The sequence below is a fragment of the Monomorium pharaonis genome, chromosome 8 (genome assembly GCF_013373865.1).
Source record: "Monomorium pharaonis isolate MP-MQ-018 chromosome 8, ASM1337386v2, whole genome shotgun sequence".
Taxonomy (NCBI): Eukaryota; Metazoa; Arthropoda; class Insecta; order Hymenoptera; family Formicidae; genus Monomorium; species Monomorium pharaonis.
This window is the reverse complement of record NC_050474.1, coordinates 4,508,082-4,526,582: the sequence shown is the minus strand read 5'-3', so window position 1 is coordinate 4,526,582 and position 18,501 is coordinate 4,508,082. Positions and strand designations below refer to the sequence as shown.

General features: G+C 32.6%; 2 protein-coding genes across 2 annotated transcripts; one reads left to right on the top strand and one right to left on the bottom strand.

Moving 5' to 3' along the window:
• The first annotated feature begins 390 nt into the window (after positions 1–390).
• On the top strand, positions 391–2,376 carry LOC105832847 (spermatogenesis-associated protein 17). The gene is made up of 5 exons (XM_036291078.1): positions 391–818; positions 914–1,203; positions 1,259–1,340; positions 1,454–1,706; positions 1,797–2,376. The coding sequence occupies exons 1-5, from the start codon at positions 699–701 to the stop codon at positions 1,997–1,999; spliced, it is 948 nt and encodes a 315-aa protein (XP_036146971.1). The 5' UTR covers positions 391–698; the 3' UTR covers positions 2,000–2,376.
• LOC105839512 lies at positions 2,149–16,478 on the bottom strand. Its single transcript, XM_036291548.1, has 16 exons — positions 16,355–16,478; positions 15,460–16,151; positions 14,347–15,264; positions 13,159–14,209; positions 12,581–13,088; positions 11,210–12,282; positions 10,489–10,898; positions 10,094–10,378; positions 8,735–8,816; positions 7,714–8,402; positions 6,613–7,485; positions 5,418–6,483; positions 4,861–5,347; positions 3,490–4,586; positions 2,831–3,240; positions 2,149–2,740 (listed from the first exon to the last, which is right to left on the bottom strand). Exons 1-16 carry the CDS (start codon positions 16,461–16,463, stop codon positions 2,459–2,461), a joined length of 10,032 nt encoding a protein of 3,343 aa, XP_036147441.1. The 5' UTR covers positions 16,464–16,478; the 3' UTR covers positions 2,149–2,458.
• Positions 16,479–18,501: the final 2,023 nt, after the last annotated feature.

Sequence of the window (18,501 nt, the reverse complement as noted above, 5' to 3'; positions counted from 1 at the left end):
ACCGGACCAAGGAACGAATTATGAAAATTTTTACTATATTTTTCATCAAATTGCTATAGTATTACACTATATACAGTATAATTCTCTAATATAATTTCTCTGAAATTTCTTCTTATAGTCCGTATCGTATACAATAATTTTTGATATGAAATTTTCTCCTTGATATATTAGTTATCTCTCAATAGTATGAAAAAATATGAAATATAATTATGTCTTGCGGAATTACTGAATAAAACAACTGATACACAAAAGGACAAGCAAAGTTTCGATATATGTCGATCAAAAAAATATAGATCGACATGTTTGCATTAATAAACATTAATATATAAGCAATATTTGTGACATTAAATTTTGATAAATATAATTTCTATTATTTGATACAACGCAAGCTCAATTGATAAAATTATTTAATCGTTAAAATATGACATTTTCTTGTGCTTGTTATACATTATTGAAAAAAACTTCTGCAATTGACCCACAAACTGTCAAAACACACGATGACAATTACGTACGAAGTAATGTACGACATGCGTCATGTATGACATCGAGATCAATTAGTATTACGAAAAAAGAGCCACTAATTAGACACGAATTTAGTATCGATCTTTTTAAAAAGAAAATGTACAAATACGAAATTACGATCTCTAATTGATGACACTTACTAAATAGAGCAATTTCTAAATAATTGTATTAAAAGAATGGCATCGCTATTAAGATTCACGGTTAATCCTATTGAACTACAGAATGCGATTAAAATTAAACACGAATTGGCCGAATCATCGAGACTTTTACATTTTATTGCGGCTCGTAAGATTCAGGTTAGTTATAATTTAGAAGATCGTAGGATATCTATTAACAGATATCTAATTGAACATTTTATTTTTCTTTAACATATATGTTTATAAATTTCAAGGCTTGGTTTCGCGGTATTATTACCCGCAATCATTTTCGTAAACTTCATAAAAATGCAACGATTATACAGCGTTATTGGCGTGGTTATCACACCAGGATGTTCATTAATCTGTATTTAGTCGAACGTGTTCACCAGATGTGGCAACATCATTACAATGACATGGCAACGAGAATCCAAGCTGTTTGGAGAGGCTATTGGTCTAGAAAAACACAGATAAACTTTTTGCAGTTGCGGCGATGGTTGAAAAACGTTTATACGAAGAATAACGAAACATTGGAGAATATGAAGAGGTACTTTCTTACATATGTTATTGCATGTAATGTTAACAACACGATATTTCTGTAGATTTAGACAAAAGGAACTCGAGCATGCGGAAAGTGTGACTGAACAAGAAGCGATGCTCTGGATTTTATTCATTTTGTTTAAGGTAAAATAAATTATATGTGTAATTGCAATTGTACATAATACATATACATCTTGCTTTTTATTATGTACATTCATTTAATATTTAAACATTGCTAATACATTATATCTCTAAAGCTGCACCATTTGTTGAGAACAAAATGCCGTCCTGGTGTCATCACAAGAATTGATAAAACTCGCTTTATATACATTGAAGAAATGTTAAAGTGTCTTGAATACGATCAATATATTCCAAAAGCAAAGGCTGTTTGTAGAAATTGTCAAATTGATCGCAAATCTTCTTTAATCTTTCACGGTACTTATTTTGAAAAATGCGAGAAAGAGATTCGTGAGTTTGAGAAAAGTTTATTAGCTGAAAACATTTTTAGAAGTACGATAAATAAATAAATATATATATATATATATATAGATTTAATTAATTAATCTATTAATGAGTCTAATTTATCTATGTTCCTTGTAGATCAGTATTTTAAAGAGAAAAATAGAACTATGGCAAAAAATAGATATTTAAATTATCAACAAAAGAATAAATATTCTGGAAGGTGCTTCCATCAAAATCTCAAATACATGCAACCAAACAAATTATATGAAGCTATTAACAAAATGGATTGTCAATTGAATCAGTTTCGCTTAAAGTGTCCAATACATAATTTTATTTTTTAGACTTTTATATTCAGACAAGCGAGAAAAATGTAAGTGTCAATATTTATTGTGTAAAATTTAAATTTGCTTTTAATTAAAATATGAAGATAGTTTGCTATTTTAATTTCTAATTTAGTTGAGTACGCATCATATACATGAAAAGAAAGATATTACTAAAGACATCATTGACAACAACTTTAATTCTTTTTACAATGTAATTATAATTATAAAATAACACATACTTATCAAAAAATAGATAAATATTTAATGAAAAAACTAACAATATAACATTTTTGAGAAAATTTCCGATTCATAGATAATCTTTTCCAATCGTTATTGGATTTTGTACTTGAGAATTGGAACGAAAATCTTTTTCTCATTATATAATAAAACAAACATTTTAAACTTCTTCTACTCCGCAGGTTTACAATTTCTAAAAAGAAACAATCCTATTGCTTTTCTTGAATGTCTCGATTAATGCTAATAGCTCCATCCTCTATTCCTATTTAGAGATCTTCCCGCTTCTCTATCACTAATGACATCGCTCGGACGATACGATCTCGAAATGCACGAGGATTGTTCGGCTTTTCGTTTGTTTTGCAAAGCGGGTCCTTGGCAATTATCCTGAGTCAAAGCATATGTGGCGGCAAATTCTTCGGGCTTCATCAAAATGCAGTTCTTAGGGATGATGAAATCATTGTTGGACTGCATGTCGTAGTTACCGCAGAGACCACGTACAGCGTTGAAATAGTCGTAGGATGACTAACAACAAACGTTTCATTAAATTTAAACTTAATCTCTTGGTTATACAGTATTTTAAATTACATAACTTTCCTTCATTTTCTTACTTACCTGTAGTAGAACACGTTCTCCATCATACTCGGCAGTAAATCCATAGGTCGGCGAAAGAACAGTGACTGTTCTGTTCGATTCATAGATTTCAAAGTCCTTCTCTCGATAGCTCTCATAATGCGTTAAGTTAGTTACTTGGCCGTTAACAGTAACTTCGAGACGATTATTTAATTTCTGTAGATGAATTTCTCGATCACCCAAGATCATACGGACCTGTTTGCTGTCGTCGTCCGCGTCACGGACCATTATAATCACTTTCATATTCATCGGAATTTTTAAAGTTTTCTCAGAATTATTAGGATTTCGTTTTGGATAAGTGGTCATCATCACGTGCCAGCATTTCCCCAATTTTAAGGGATAATCCTCACCGTCATAAGTAACAACATGAGTTTTGTCAACAATGCACGCATCTGTAAAAAATTTTTTATGCTATATATGTTATATAAAAAATTTATGCTAATACTTTACAAAATGTCTTATCTAATACTAAGATTAACTGAGAAAACAATAAAAGATCGAATATTATTATAAAATAATATGAAATAAATAGTTAACCATGTGTCAAATATTATTTTGTTTCGTATCATCGGCCAGTACATTAAGTTCTGATTTACATTTGTAATTACAAATATTATTTTTTACAAAAATCTGAAACTTACATCCATCTGAGTCACCCTCGAGAATTTTTTTCAGAGAAATATTGTAGTCATTTCCTAAAATGTCTTTCAGAGAGAATGCGACATCCGTATGAGGAGTGCGCAAGAAGATCTTCTCATCATTGCTATAGGGTGGCATTTTGATCTCTATGTTAATAGTGTTCTCGTTAATTTCGTAGTTCGATTCCGTAATTCCGGATCTCCGCATATTTGGTTTGGAAACGGACATCTTGATTAAAAAGATCATTTGGCTAGCCATCGCGTACAAATAATCCGAGTCCGTGTTCATTGATATTGTCAGAAGATCTTTATGATTGATCAATTTAATGGCCTCCAGACAAGTTGGTAGCCAAATGTTGCCTTGTTTTATATCTTGCCGACACTTCTTGACTACGTCAGATTTCATTATAGTCTCTTTGACATCATCAGTGCGTCTCCAATTTCCTTTCAGTCCAATCGTTGCTCCGTTCGTACAACTTCCAAAGCGTACATCAGATTCAAATTCATAATTCGGTATCTGCTCGATTGCTTCCTCAAGGTATAGAGGAGTCTGTGATATAAGTTTAGAGGGATACTTTGTATACGTAACAGAACAAAGCTCTAGAAGGACTTTTCCGTCTGATGATTTGCTATTCCAATAGAAATGGGTTTGAAACTTATCGCCGACCGGATTGTATGCGGAAGCAAGAGTGACATCATAATTATCGACACCAGCAGAAAAACTTACATCAAAAATATGAACATAAGCAGAAGTCATATTTTTGCCAATTTCCGCTAAGAATTGTTCCTTTCTCGTCTCGCTCTCCGGCCGATTGACATTTATTACAGGAGTTATTGTTGCTTCTAAACTATCGTTTAGTGTCACATAATTATAAGTTATGTTTACTTGAGCCGGTGGAAGTTTTATGATTACATCGATTTTTCTGTAATCGGCGCCGCTACAACTAATTACATTACAAATCTCGCCTAATGCTTCAAATCCCGTTTTCTTTGCCACTCTGTTATCAATAAGATCACTTGTTACTGTGAACATTGCATTATTCCCTAGCGGAAATTGCGTTTCATATGGTTCCTTCGTGTGCACCAGAAGTGTGTCATTACTAAAAGTACATATAAAGTAACTAGTTGTGAAGTTAGAAATCAATTGTTAAAAATAAAAAAATAATAATTTAATAATTAACATTGATTTAAAAAATTTTAATGATTAAAAGTAGAGTAATTATAAAAATTATAATTAATATTATTATTTTAATTTAAGTTAAATTAATTAATTTTTAATTACGGTTTTTGCAACGTGAATTTTAAAGTAGTAAACTAAACTTTATAGGCCATCAAATTTAACTTAATTTTACTTAAAAAAATATCTTAACTTACTTAATGTTGCTGACAACAGATTCAAAATTTAGAATGTCGTCTCTTGCGGTATATGGAACAACACTGTGGTGAATCGCTATATACTCAGTGCTTTGATGTGGATACATTCCCAGCGTAATTTTTCCTGTTCCTCTGAACATAGAATTTATGCTTACTGGTATGGCAAAGTATGTGTTAATGTCAATACCCGCAATGTAGTGTCGGTGCTCGAAGGGCGTTACGAAACCAATTCTGCTTTGAAGCTTTTCATTTACCACAATACGGCCTGACGCTGTCAGTTCCACAAGTGTCTCAGTTGGTGTGATTTCGTGAGAGAATTCACTACTAATTTTCACTAATTTTGGTGTCATTAAAGTATAGATGAACGGCAAGCCGCTTTCAGTAGGGAATGCCAGCGTCGTGTCGTAGTAATTTACGTCATTTATGTTTTCAAATTTGAATGTTTTTGTCGGTGCCAACGGCAATGACTGAAAATATGTTGTCACCTCTGCAATAATAATAAGATAATGATTTAAATTATCAAAATTAATTCTTCAAATAAGTTTTAAGATACTTACTATTAATGATCTCTTGAACTGTATAATTATCAAAGGGATAAAATTCTGAAGCATATAAGGAGTCCACGAAGATGTTCCCTTCAAACTGTTCCGGATCTTCGGCCTTAATGCCAAGCTCTTTAATCGTTTTGTCAATAAGCAGTTCCTTCTCGAATTTATTTTCTTCCACCCAGGGCATCTGGTACCATATATTTAATAATTCTCTGATGTTCGATATTTCATATGATATTTTTGTCCAGGGTAGATTGAAACCGCCAAAAGATTGCTGTATGTCAAGATCCAAACTTTTAAACACATCATTGTTTTTCATATCCCCAATGGCGCTACCAATCATCTGGACAATGGTTGTTTGAGCAATGTTTAAGAAAGAGACAATTTGCTCCTTAAAGGTGGCTCCAGAGTAATCTTCAATGTCAATCTGAGGATTTAAGAATTCCTTAGCAGCACGGGCCTTGTTAGCGATGTCTTGAAATTCCCGTTGCTTCAAATCAGCGAGGGCATCTATGTTAGTCTTGACTGCAGAATTTACATGATGATCTAGCTCCTGATTAGTGAATCTCGCCATTCTTTGCAACATGACTAGAGGTGGATTGGTCCTCATTATTACGTAGACAGCTGCACATCGTAATTCGTAGGCCTCCATTGTATTCAAGTAGATCTTGTAGGCGACGGATCTGGCTATTCTCGGAAAGTTTTCGCTTAATCTATTTAATGAGACGACCATCATCAAACGTTGGAACTTCGATACCGGTAACGTGCCTTCCAGATACGGTTCAAAGACGGAGAGTACTTTTGGATGACCAAAATTGCCCAGTGCCATAATGTATGTTTGAATTCGACGACTGTCACCGTCCTTAATAGCTTCTTTCAATAGAGTAGCCATGTATGGAATATAAGTTTCAAGGGAGGCATTATCATGTCTGGAGGCCATACGACCGAAACTATAGATCGGATAATAGATAGATGACTTGTTGCTTTGGGCGTGACGGACCAATTCGGCGAATGCCAAAGGTGCAGATGTGTTTAAATATTTTTGTTTTGTTACTTGTTCGTCGGTAATTAGTTCCTACACAGAGATCGATTGCTAAAATTAATTTTTACATATAATTTGTAACTACAAGTACAAATATTTAATAAGACAATAAACAAATAAGTTTTAAGGGATTAAAAATCTTGATTGTTAATAAATACTTACGAAGAATGTTTTAACGTATTCCGTTGTAGGTATGCGTGCAACTTTGGGAATTGCTGAAATAATGTATGATGCTTGCTTGCCTTTAATTTTTCCAATCTTTATCCAATTTTTGATGCTGATAAGAGCGGGGCCAGTTCCCGCATTTGTGACGGCACTGCAAAAGACATTCCACGCGGTTTTGTCATATAATTTCGAATTATTTGACTGAGAAAACTTGTTGCTCTGACTGGACAATTTGGGCAATTTGTTTTCTATCTCAGCGATCTGTTTAACATTCATGGTGCGGATCAATCTAACCAAAATTGTGTATGGCTCTAAAACCTCGGTGAACGGTTGGCTCGAAAGGTCCAATTTAACAGGAAAATTCTCAATGTCACTAGTTATTTCATCGATCAGACGCGTCGCTACGGAAACGTAATTGCTCTGCGATTTCTGGACGCTTTTGCCTTTGTTTCCAACGAAAAAGGGTAATAGTGGACTCTCCGGAGGTTCCTCCAATGTTGGTTTAGGTTGCAAGTAATCGCGTTCTTCGCTACTGCTGGAGTTCAAGCTATCATCGTCGCTACTGCTTTCCTTAGAAGAACTTTTGGAGGATGAATCTGCCAAGAAACTTCGACTCGATTTTCGCTGATTAGAGAACGGATTGTTGTAATTGTACACTAAGTTTCTGGTTGACACTTTATTGTTGGATGTTGGCATAGGATTAGAGATCTGACTCACTCTATGCAAAGTTAGTTTTACACTGCTGTAGACAGCACCAGAATATGTATCTTGAATTTTAGACTTGATAATTATCTCGCTTATTGTTTGGGATGATTGAACAGTAAAACGTTTCATGTGACCCGAGATGATAATAGAACTTGTAGAAAATCTCTGTAACAAGAATATAATATCGTAAAAATAAGTTTTACTTTTTTAACATTCTGTGTATTTTTATTTGAACACGATTTTATTCGAACTTAAACAGTTTTGCTAAACCTATTTCTTTGAATTGTCCTCATAATTTTGTATAATAAAAATTATGTCTATTTTATTTTTTATCAACTATATTTTATTAACTAGATTATTAGGGCAGGTTTTATAAGATAAAATCCAACATACTGAAAGAAACCCATCACTAGATCCCGGTTTCCAATTCATTTTACCAGTAATACCAGAATGGTAGGCCATTCGCTGCTCGCATCTGGTATAATTCTTCGTTTTTGTAATAGAGAAATGAAGACCATCCTTTCGAAGATTTGGAAATGGTATTGAGCCACTATTTTCGGGCGTTGGCTTAACGGTGTAAAAAACTTCGCATTTGCCGCCGACAGAGTCCTCCATGACTCTAAATGAACCGTAGGGCTGATTGTCATCGGGTATCCGATTATTTGTACTCCTTATCACATTCTTGCCTTGCAAGTCAATCTGTAGTTGACTCACAATGCTTTTTATTAAATTTATTTCCCAAGTAGGCACATCCTGATCGACCAACACATCCCGAATCACTCCTTGCTCTAGCTTGATCTCGAAGGACTTCCCTGACATGGAAAGCTCATCAAACTTGAGATCGGTGATCTCACTATTCCAATCTTCCGACAATACTTTGTGCACGGGAGCATACTGCGTCTTAGAAACCACAGCCTGTAGTGTGTTTGATGATTTGACTTGAACGGTGAGATTACCCTTTATCACAATTCCAGAATATTGTTGTGCAAGCTTTAAAGCTGTTAATGTCCGACTTTCTATCAGATAATGATATTCGTTTCCGGTTTCCCAGGCATGATTGTGATCAGCTATGGCTGCTCCAACTAATAAAAAAGAGCTATTATTATTTATAATTGTGCTTGACTAAATAAAATATATACAGGACAGATGTGAAGAAATGTACAGAAAATATTATTACTTCTTCTAAATGGTATTTCTATAAAATTTCTTGTTTCTTTATGCACATATTATTATAATGTAATATCTAGATATTACGAAGTTTTGTGTATATTTGGAGTAGAATAGTTTGCCACGCAATAAAAAAATTCTTTCAAATTCTTATGCATTAAAAGATAAGAAGTGATCTATAACTTTCCATGAGTAATTTTTGTAGAAAATTAGTTTTATATATAATATAACATTGACGTCAACTTACTTAACAAAAAGGTTAGATACAACCACATGATGTTATACGAATACTGTGCGAATACAAAATGAGAATTATGTCTTCTTAGTAGGATTTATATAGACTTATGTCAACTTAACACACCCAGTACGATGTCCATTGATTCAGACTTCAACTTGAACTGAAACTGCGTGTTCCATGACATGTGAAAAATTAGTTTAACCTTGTACACGCTAAAGTTGTACTTGGTACATCCGTAGCATAATCGAGTGTGATTGAAAGTAATTTGTCATGATAGTAGTATACTTCGAAAATTGACGACAAGAAGACACGTTAAACTTTGAAATAGAACAATTCGCCAGAAAATGATTCATTTCGTTGAATAAGCACAATGAATATCTACATTTATTAAAAAAAGCTTATGTACCTCTTATCAGATAACATATAACCTATTAGATTCAATTAAAATTTGTTATTATAATAATGGATTAAATATTGATAATCAAGAATTAACCAAGAACACTGCTGCTAGTACTAGTAAATACTACACACATATAATTTTTTATAAAAGATTTTTGATAAAAATTAAAAAGATACTAATTCACACATTACAAATTAATTTCAAAATTTAAGAAATTTATGTATCTCATGTAATTATTAATAAAATAGATGTATAATGGTTAATGGTCTTAAATTATTATTTTCTTAAATTTTCTATATAATTTATATAAAATTTTAAATACAGATTAATACATTGATTCATTAATAAAGACTATTTTCCTTCTTATAAGTAATATGTTATGGCTAGTTCATGTATTCATAGCTATATTGCATTTATCTTATTTAGGACTTCCGTTTGTAGTCTATTTAATTGACTGCAATTGAGTGCTGCATTTGTCTCCACGGCGTGTTGAATATATAGCGAGAAAAGCGAATGAATTCGAAGACGGCAACAAACTCAAAGTCTCGTTAAATTGTAGTTTCTATTATACAAAATTATTTTAAAAGAATATGTATATTAATATTTTAAGTGCATGCTATTAGACAAACACGTCACAATTTGATCACTCTTGCTTTAGGTTCTCTGAAACATTTGGGAATCTTCACAACCATGAAATCATAGTACATACAAAACATTTTTATAAGTTAGATTCACATATAATAGATATATATTAATTTACTTATTGATATTTGAGTAAGTACATATAGAAAATGTATCATAAAAGACGTATCATAGATTTCGCAAACTTTGCGCTTGAATTGAAGGAAAATACTCTTTATTTTATAACAAAACAAATATTCTTTTATTCTGCAAAGTTACAACACTTGCAAACTTAATGAAACAATCCAATTACTGATGTGATTTTCTTAAACGTATCAGTTAACTTAATGATAGCCCCATCCGCTGCCTTTCGTGATCGGAGATCGTCCCGCTTCTACATCATTAATGACATCGCTCGGACGATACGTTCTCGGAATGCACGTGGATTGTTCGGCTTTCTGTTTGTTCTGCAGAGCGGGTCCTTCGCAGTTATCCTCAGTCAAAGCATATGTGGCGGCAAATTCTTCGGGCTTCGTCGAGATGCAGTTCTTGCGGGTAATAAAATCGTTGTTGGACTGCATGTCGTTGTTGCCGCAGAGACCACGTACAGCATTGAGATAGTTGTAGGATAACTATTAACAGACGCATATTTCACATTAAATTTAAACTTAATAATTTCACGGTTATACTACTTGCGGATTATTTTATGTCATGCATAACTTTGTTTTATTTTGTTACTTACATGCAGTAGAATGCGTTCGCCATCATACTCAGTAGTAATATCATATGTCGGCGAAAAAATTATGATCATTCCGTTCAATTCAGAGATTTCAAAGTTCTCTTCTTGGTGGTATTTATGATGCGAGAAATCGATTATTTGATCGTCAATGGTAGCTTCGAAACGATCACTCGATTTCCGTAGATAAATTTCCTGATCACCCAAGATCATTCGGATCTGTTTGCTGTTATCGTCCATTTCTCGAACCATTACAATCACTCTCATCTCAGACGGAATTCTTAAAGTTTTATTGTGATTATAGGGATCTCGTTTTGGGTAAACGGTCATCATCACGTGCCAACATTTTCCTAATTTTAAGGGATACACTTTACTGTCAAAAGTAACAACATGAGTCTTGTCGAGAATGCACACAGCTGCAACAAATTTTCAATTTATTTTAATATTGTATAAATTATAAAAATAATTTATTTTATATTTTAAAAGACTTTTACTGAATATTATGATCAACAATGATAAATAAAGAAAACATTAAAAGATCGAATATGATTATAATTATAAAATAATACAAAATGCACATGCAGTTAATTAGTAGATAATTTGAACATTATCTTCTTTTATATTGGCGTACATATGTCATTAATACGCATTCAATTATATTTTATTAAGTTAAAATTTATTTTATTTCTAATTTTTATTATCTTAAATACTAGTTTTTATTACGTACATTCATCTAATTCTTCCTCGAAAAATTTTTCCCATGAGATAGTGGTATCATTCCCTAAAATTTCTCTCAGAGATAATGTAAGATCATCTTCTGAAGAGCTAAAGGAGATCTTCGCATTATTCTTATTGGGCAGTATTTTTATCTTCATGTCAATAGTTTTTTCATTAGAGTTTTCGAAGTTCAAAATTCCTAAATCTGTTAGATTTTCTTGGGAAGCCTCCCTCCCAAAAATGAATTTGTTGGCAATCGCATATAAACGATCCGAGTTCGTATTCATTGACGTCATTAGTAGATCTTTTCGATTGATTAATTTGTTAGCTTTCTGACAAGCTGGTAGCAGCATGTTGCCTTGTTTTATCTCTTGTCGACACTTTTTAGCTATCTCTGATTTCATTGCCGTGTTTTTAATATCGTCAGTGCGAATCCAATTAGCCTTGAATCTAACCGTCTCTCCGTTTGAACAATTTCCAAATCTCATTTCAACATTAAATTCATCATTTGGTATCTGTTCGATTGCGTTTTCAAAATTTAGAGAATTTCTCTGTGATTTCGTATATCCGATAGTGCAAAATTCCAGGAAGACTTGTTCTTGTGATTGGAAGTTCCAATATAAAAGAGCCTGCGCCTTAGAATCTACATGACTATACGCATAAGCGAGAGTAAGAACATGTATACTATTCACATCAGAAATACTTATGTCAAAAGTATGACTATAAGCAATAGTCATACTTTTGCTGACTTCCCTTAGGAATTGCTCTTTTCTCGCCTCGCTCTCGGGTCGTTTGTCAAATGTTGTAGGAATCGTTGCTTCTGAACTATTACCATTCAAAATTGCAAAATTATAACTTGCATTTATTTGAGTTGACCCGAAAAATATGAACGCGTTTATTTCCCTGTAATGGGCGCCAGGATTATTAAAAATACTATAAATCTGTTTAAAAGTTTCAACTCCAGTTCCTACTTTTTTCGATGCTCTGCTGTCAATAAGATCACTTTTTATCTCGAGTTTCATATTACTTACTAAGAATTCTATTTTATGCGGTTCTTTTGTGTGTACCAGGAGTGTGTCGTGACTGAGAAACATACATAAAAAGAAACCAGATAAAAAATTAAAATGAAATATAATAAAGTTAATTACTAAATAATAAAATTAAATAAAAAATTAATAGCTTGTCCAAATTACTTTATGTATTTTAAAATTTATCACATTACATATTTTAAAAGTATTTATTTTGAATTTAATTTAAATTAAATTAATTTCAACTATTAACTTTTTAATTAAATTTTAGTTATGTAGCTTCAACGGAATTAAATTAATTTTTATAGACACATTAACTTTAACTTAATTTAACAAAAAAAGAAATGGCTTACCCAATTTTGTTGAAAATGGATTGAAAGTCTAGAATATTGTCTCTAGCGGTATAAGGAACAACGTTATGATGAATAAAAGACATGCCATATTGAAAATATTCACGTGGAAGTATTTTTAGCTGAATTTTCTTCTTTTCTCCAATTTTATTTAAACCAATACCTAAACCACTTGGTATAAAGTATTGCGTGTGAATATCAATACCAGCAATGTAATGCTTGTGTTCGAAAGGCGTTACGAAACCAATTCTGCTTTGAATCTTTTCATCTTCCATTATGTAGCCCATTGCAGCAAGTTCCATAAATTTTTCAGTTTCTGATATTGCGATTTTGTGAGATCCTTCACCACTAATTCTCCTTAACTTTGGTACTGTTAAAGTGTGGATAAACGGCAGGCCGCTTTCACTCGGAAACGCCAGCGTCATATCGTAATAGTACATATGATTTATGTTTGTAGTATTAAAAACTTGTGTCTGTACCTTTTGTAACAACTTAATATATCCTGTTACCACTATAATAATATAATTATTATTTATATTATCAAAATCAATGATTTTTAAAATAAATCTTAGAATACTTACCGTCGGTGATGTGTTCAACTGTATGATTGTCGAAGAGAATGAGTTCTGAAGTAAGTAAGGTGTCCACGAAGATGTTTCCTTCAAACTCTTCCGGATCTTCGGCCTTAATGCCAAGCTTTTCAATAGTTTCTTCGATAAGCAATCTATCCTCGATAAATTTTTTGTCCATTGTTATCGAGGGCATTTGGTTCCACATATCTAACAATTCTTTCACACTGGACATTTCGAATGATAGCCTTGATGGAGGTAGTTTGAAGCCACCGTAAGATTGATGTATATCAAAATATACACCTTTGGGCGTATCAGAGTCACAGCTACCAATGATCTGAAGAATGCCCATTTGGGCAATGTTTAAGGAGGTGAGAATTTTCTCTTGTAAAATGCCTTGAGAGTAGTTTTCAGTATCAATGTGAGGATTTAACAGCTCTCTAGCGATACGCGCCTTGTTAGCAAGACCTTGGAACTCTGGTTCCTTCAAATTAGCGAGGACATTTATGCTGGTCTTGACGACAGAATTTACGTGACGATCCTGATCCTGATTAGTGAATGCCGCCATTCGTTGCAACATAATTAGGGGTGGATTGGTCTTCATTATGACGTAGATAGCTGCACAGCGCAATTCGTAGGCCTCCATTACATTTACATACATCTTATAAGCAACAGATCTGGCGATTTTCGGGAAATTTTCAATTAGTCTATTTAACGAGACGACCATCATCAAACGTTGGAACTTTGATGCCGGTAACGTGCCTTCCAGATACGGTTCAAAGACAGAGAGTACTTTTGGATGACCAAAATTGCCCAGTGCCATAATGTATGTTTGAATTCGACGTTTGTCACCATTTATAAAGGCTTCTCTCAATTGTGTGGCCATATACGGAATGTAAGTTTCAATAAGCGCATTGTCATGTCTAAAGATCATACGGCCAAAACTATAAACTGGATAGTAAGTAGACTTGCTGGTATGAGTGTAATGGACTAATTCGGCGAATGCTAAAGGTGCGATTGGTACAAATCTATGTTTCGTTAGTTGTTCATCAGTAATCAATTCCTACACCAAGACAAAACATTAATCTTTATGTATAATTTGTAATTTTTGTATAAGCATTTGGATAATGAGAAGATTTGAGTTTTGGAAAATACTTATGATTATATTTGATGATATTGTAAGTTTTAAAAAATACTTACGAAAAACGCTTTGACATATTCCTCCGTTGGAGTGAGAGCAGATTTGGCAATTTTCGGAATAATATGTGACACACGTGAACCTTCGAGTTTTCCATTTTTTATCCAATTTTTGATGGTGATAAGGGCGGGACCAGTTCCTGCATTCGCAACAGCATTGCTGAAGACATCCCATGCAGTTTGATCATATAATTTATTTTGGTCTTTATTAGAAAAACTGTTTCGTTTGTCTTGACTAAACAATTCGGGCAATTTATTTTCTATCTCAGCGATTTGTTTAACATTCATGGTGCGAACCAATTGAACAAGAATTATGTATGGTTCTGAAACATCTGGTATTGATCCCTTCAAAATATCAAAAGGACCATATTGGAGATCTCCGATTATCTGACCGATCAGACGAGCCGCTTCTGAAACATAATCCACCTCTGATTTTTGAATACTATTGCCTTTATAGCCAATAAAGTAAGGTAACAGCGGACTCTCTGGAGCATCGTCCAACGTTGGTTTGGATTGCAAGTATTCATTCTCCTCGCTATTGAAGCTGGGTTTATTTGAAAAGTTACTGCTATCGTCGTCGTTACTATCTTTCTCTCTAGAACTATTAGAACTGTGGCTTTCGGATAATTGAGCCTCTAAGGAACTTTGACTGACACTCGGACGACGCGGTTTACGCTGATTAGAGAACGGATTATTGTAAATATATACTAAGTTTCCGGTTGATACGAGATTGTTAGCTGTAGATATAGGGTTGGAAATGTGACTGATTCTGTCCAAAGTTAAGCTCACGTTACTGTACACAGCGCCAGCGTATGTATCGTGAATTTTAGATTTGACTAATATCTCGCTGGCTGTTGTAGACGAGTAAATAGTAAATTGTTTCACATGACCTGACAGGTGAATAGAACTTGTAGATGATCTCTGTAACAAATATGCAATAATATTAAAAATAAGGTTTTTTTTCTCAACATTTTTATTTAAATTAGAACACGTATAGAAATATAATCTGATCTGAGAACGAGAATTGTTAAATTTCTTTTTTTCCATTTCTCAATCATATAAGATTTTATCAGATGGAATATTACGACGCCTCTTATCAGTCAAAATTCAACTTACCGAAAGAAATTCATTGTTAGATCCCGGTTTCCAATTCATTTTGCTAGTAATACCGGAATAGTAAGCCATTCGCTGATCGCATCTGTCATAATTCTTCGTTTTCGTAACGTAGAAATTAAAACCATCTTTGTGGAGATTAGGAAAAGATGTTGAATCAAAATTTTCGGGAATTAACGTAATGCTGTAGAAAACTTCGCATTTGCCGCCAACGGAGTCCTCCATGACTTTATATACACCATAAGGCTGACTGTCGTTCGGTATTTGATTATCTTTACTCGCTATTGCATTCTCGCCTTGTAAATCAATCTGCAGTTGACTCACGATGCTTTTTATCAAATTCACCTCCCAGGTAGACACATCCTGATCGATCAACACATCCCGAATCACTCCATGCTTGAGTTTGATCTCGAAGGACTTTCCCGACATGGAAAGCTCATCAAACTTGAGATCGGCGATTTCGCTATTCCATCCTTCCGGCAATACTTTGTGCACGGACGCATACTGCGTTTTGGAAATTACAGCCTGCAGCGTATCTGGCGATTTTACTTGGACAGTAAGACCGCCCTTTATCACAATTCCAGAGAATTGTTGAGCTAACTTGTCTAAGACTGTCAGTGTCCGACTTTCTATAAGATAATGATATTCATTTCCGGTTTCCCAGGCATGACTGTGATCGACTGTGGTCGTTCCAACTAACAAAATAAACATTCATTATATTTTGTAAGCGTGTCTTTTACATATCTGTATAAATAATAAGAGTTTTAAATTTTACAATGATTGCTTTCACCACGCTATAAGAAAATTTGATCAAATATGCACTAAATGATAAGAAATAATATTATAAGTATAATTTCGGTAGAAATATATATTGTTTATAGTACTGACGTCAACTTACTGATTAAGAGAAAAGCCAGATACAACCACATGATGTTACGTGAATAATGCTGCGCACTAAATAAGAGATCCCACTTCTCAATTTGATTTATATACGCGATTTGTGTCATGTCAGCTTGACCTGTACGATGTTGACGCAATGTTCGTTGATTTAGATTTTAATTTGAAACTCAAAACTGTTTTTCCGTGATACGTGATAAATTATTTGATCTTGTATACATCAGAATTGCACTTGATACCTTCATAGTATAATCAAGTGTGACCGAAAATAATTAGATATAATTATACTCAATTATACTTGAAAATTTGAAGACATAATCTCGTAACACACATTATACTTTCAAACAGAACAATGACCCCAAAAGTATGATTTATCTTACCGATTAATCAACAAATGTCTTCATTGATAAACTTTATGTTGATCTTATTAGATTTTATTAATATTTATTACGATAATAATAGATACCAAGCACAATGAAGAATAAATAACAAATCTATTATTAGCAACTAAGTTTTGTATAATTTCTTTTAACGTGAGATTCTTAATAAAAGTTTGATAAAGTTTGGCTGATTAATATTACAAATGCTGTTTTCAAAGTCTACAAAATTGTTTATGTCTTACTGATTCTCTTATATAATTTCTTACATTGTAACATTTACATGGAAATTATATTTTTTGCACAACAGAATGTTGTGTTTCTATAACATATTATTCTTCTTATTCAAAATTGTAATTTTTTTGTAAAAAAACCGTAAAGTATGCAATTTTTACGTAATATTTGAAAGCGATTTGTTGTTAGAAAAAGTAAATCTATAAAAAAAATTATAACAGCATTCAAAAGTGCAAACTTTCAGCTTTCCGTTTTCTTTACAGAGCGCTGTACGTTGATTTGTTCGTAAGTAATAAGCGATAAAAGTCAAAATGACTATTTTTTCTTAAAATCTCGATCAAAAAAAATCGCACAGCAATAAACGATTACTCAAAATAAAGAAAAAAAAAAATTCCGCTGCAAGATATAAATGATAGAAATTTTTTATGATTTTTTTTCACACCAGATGCAACAGAATAAATTTGAATTAAAAAATTTTATTTTAACAGATAAAGCTTCATCAATGTATCAAGTTGGTAAAAAAAAAAATTGAAATTGCCAAAAAGCGTTTGAAAGAAGCAGATTCAAACTTTAAAATGTTTTTTGGAAATTATTTTTGCAATAATTTTTGGCTGAGTTTGTACAATGTAAAAATAGCTTAAATTTTCGGTGTTTCCTATCTTTTTTTAGTAATGTATAATATTCTAGTTACTTAGTCGATAAACAGTGAGATAATATGTTCATAATAAGTTCATGACAGGTCACTGATAATTTTTTTCTACATATAAAACATCTCTAGGATATTTGAAGAATATTTGTGTAATAATAATATTTTGATAATTAATAAATAATTATGTACTCAAGTAGGTACATTTTCTAACCAAGGTCTATTATTAAAGAAGGAAAAAAATTTGTCTTTCTACGCATATCAACTTTTTAAAAAGAGAAAATAATAGAAAATTATTCTTTATTCATATTAAAGAAATAAATTAATCTTATACGCAGGGTCACGCATCTCACTGATCTCGGTAAACTTATAGGAATCACTTATCCGCTGCAATACATAACACTTGTAAATATTTTTATTACAGTTGCAGGACTTCCACGTAATGCGGTCTCGACTAAAGAAAAATAGTAGCCTAAAGATGATAATTGTAACATAAGCCCTTATATTAGTGGCAGTGTCATTCTTTATAGCTTTAATATATTGGTTTGAAGTTTATTGTAATACTTATTCACAAGGCACATTAATGATTATTGGAACTAAATAGAAAACTAGACTTTAAATTACATTGAGTGATAATTTAAAAATTGATTATTATTTTAAGAAATAATGATTAACTATTGTTTTCATAAATGTTTCAATTATTATCACTTTTAAATCTAGACTTAAAGAATGTAAGCAATAGTATAAATAAATAAATAATAAATACATAAAAGTGCATGGCATAGACATGTCACGATTTGATCACAGTTGCTCTAGGTTCTCTAAAACACTTGGAAATCTTCACGACCAAGAAATCATAGTACAAAAGATTTTCATTAAATTAGATCCATA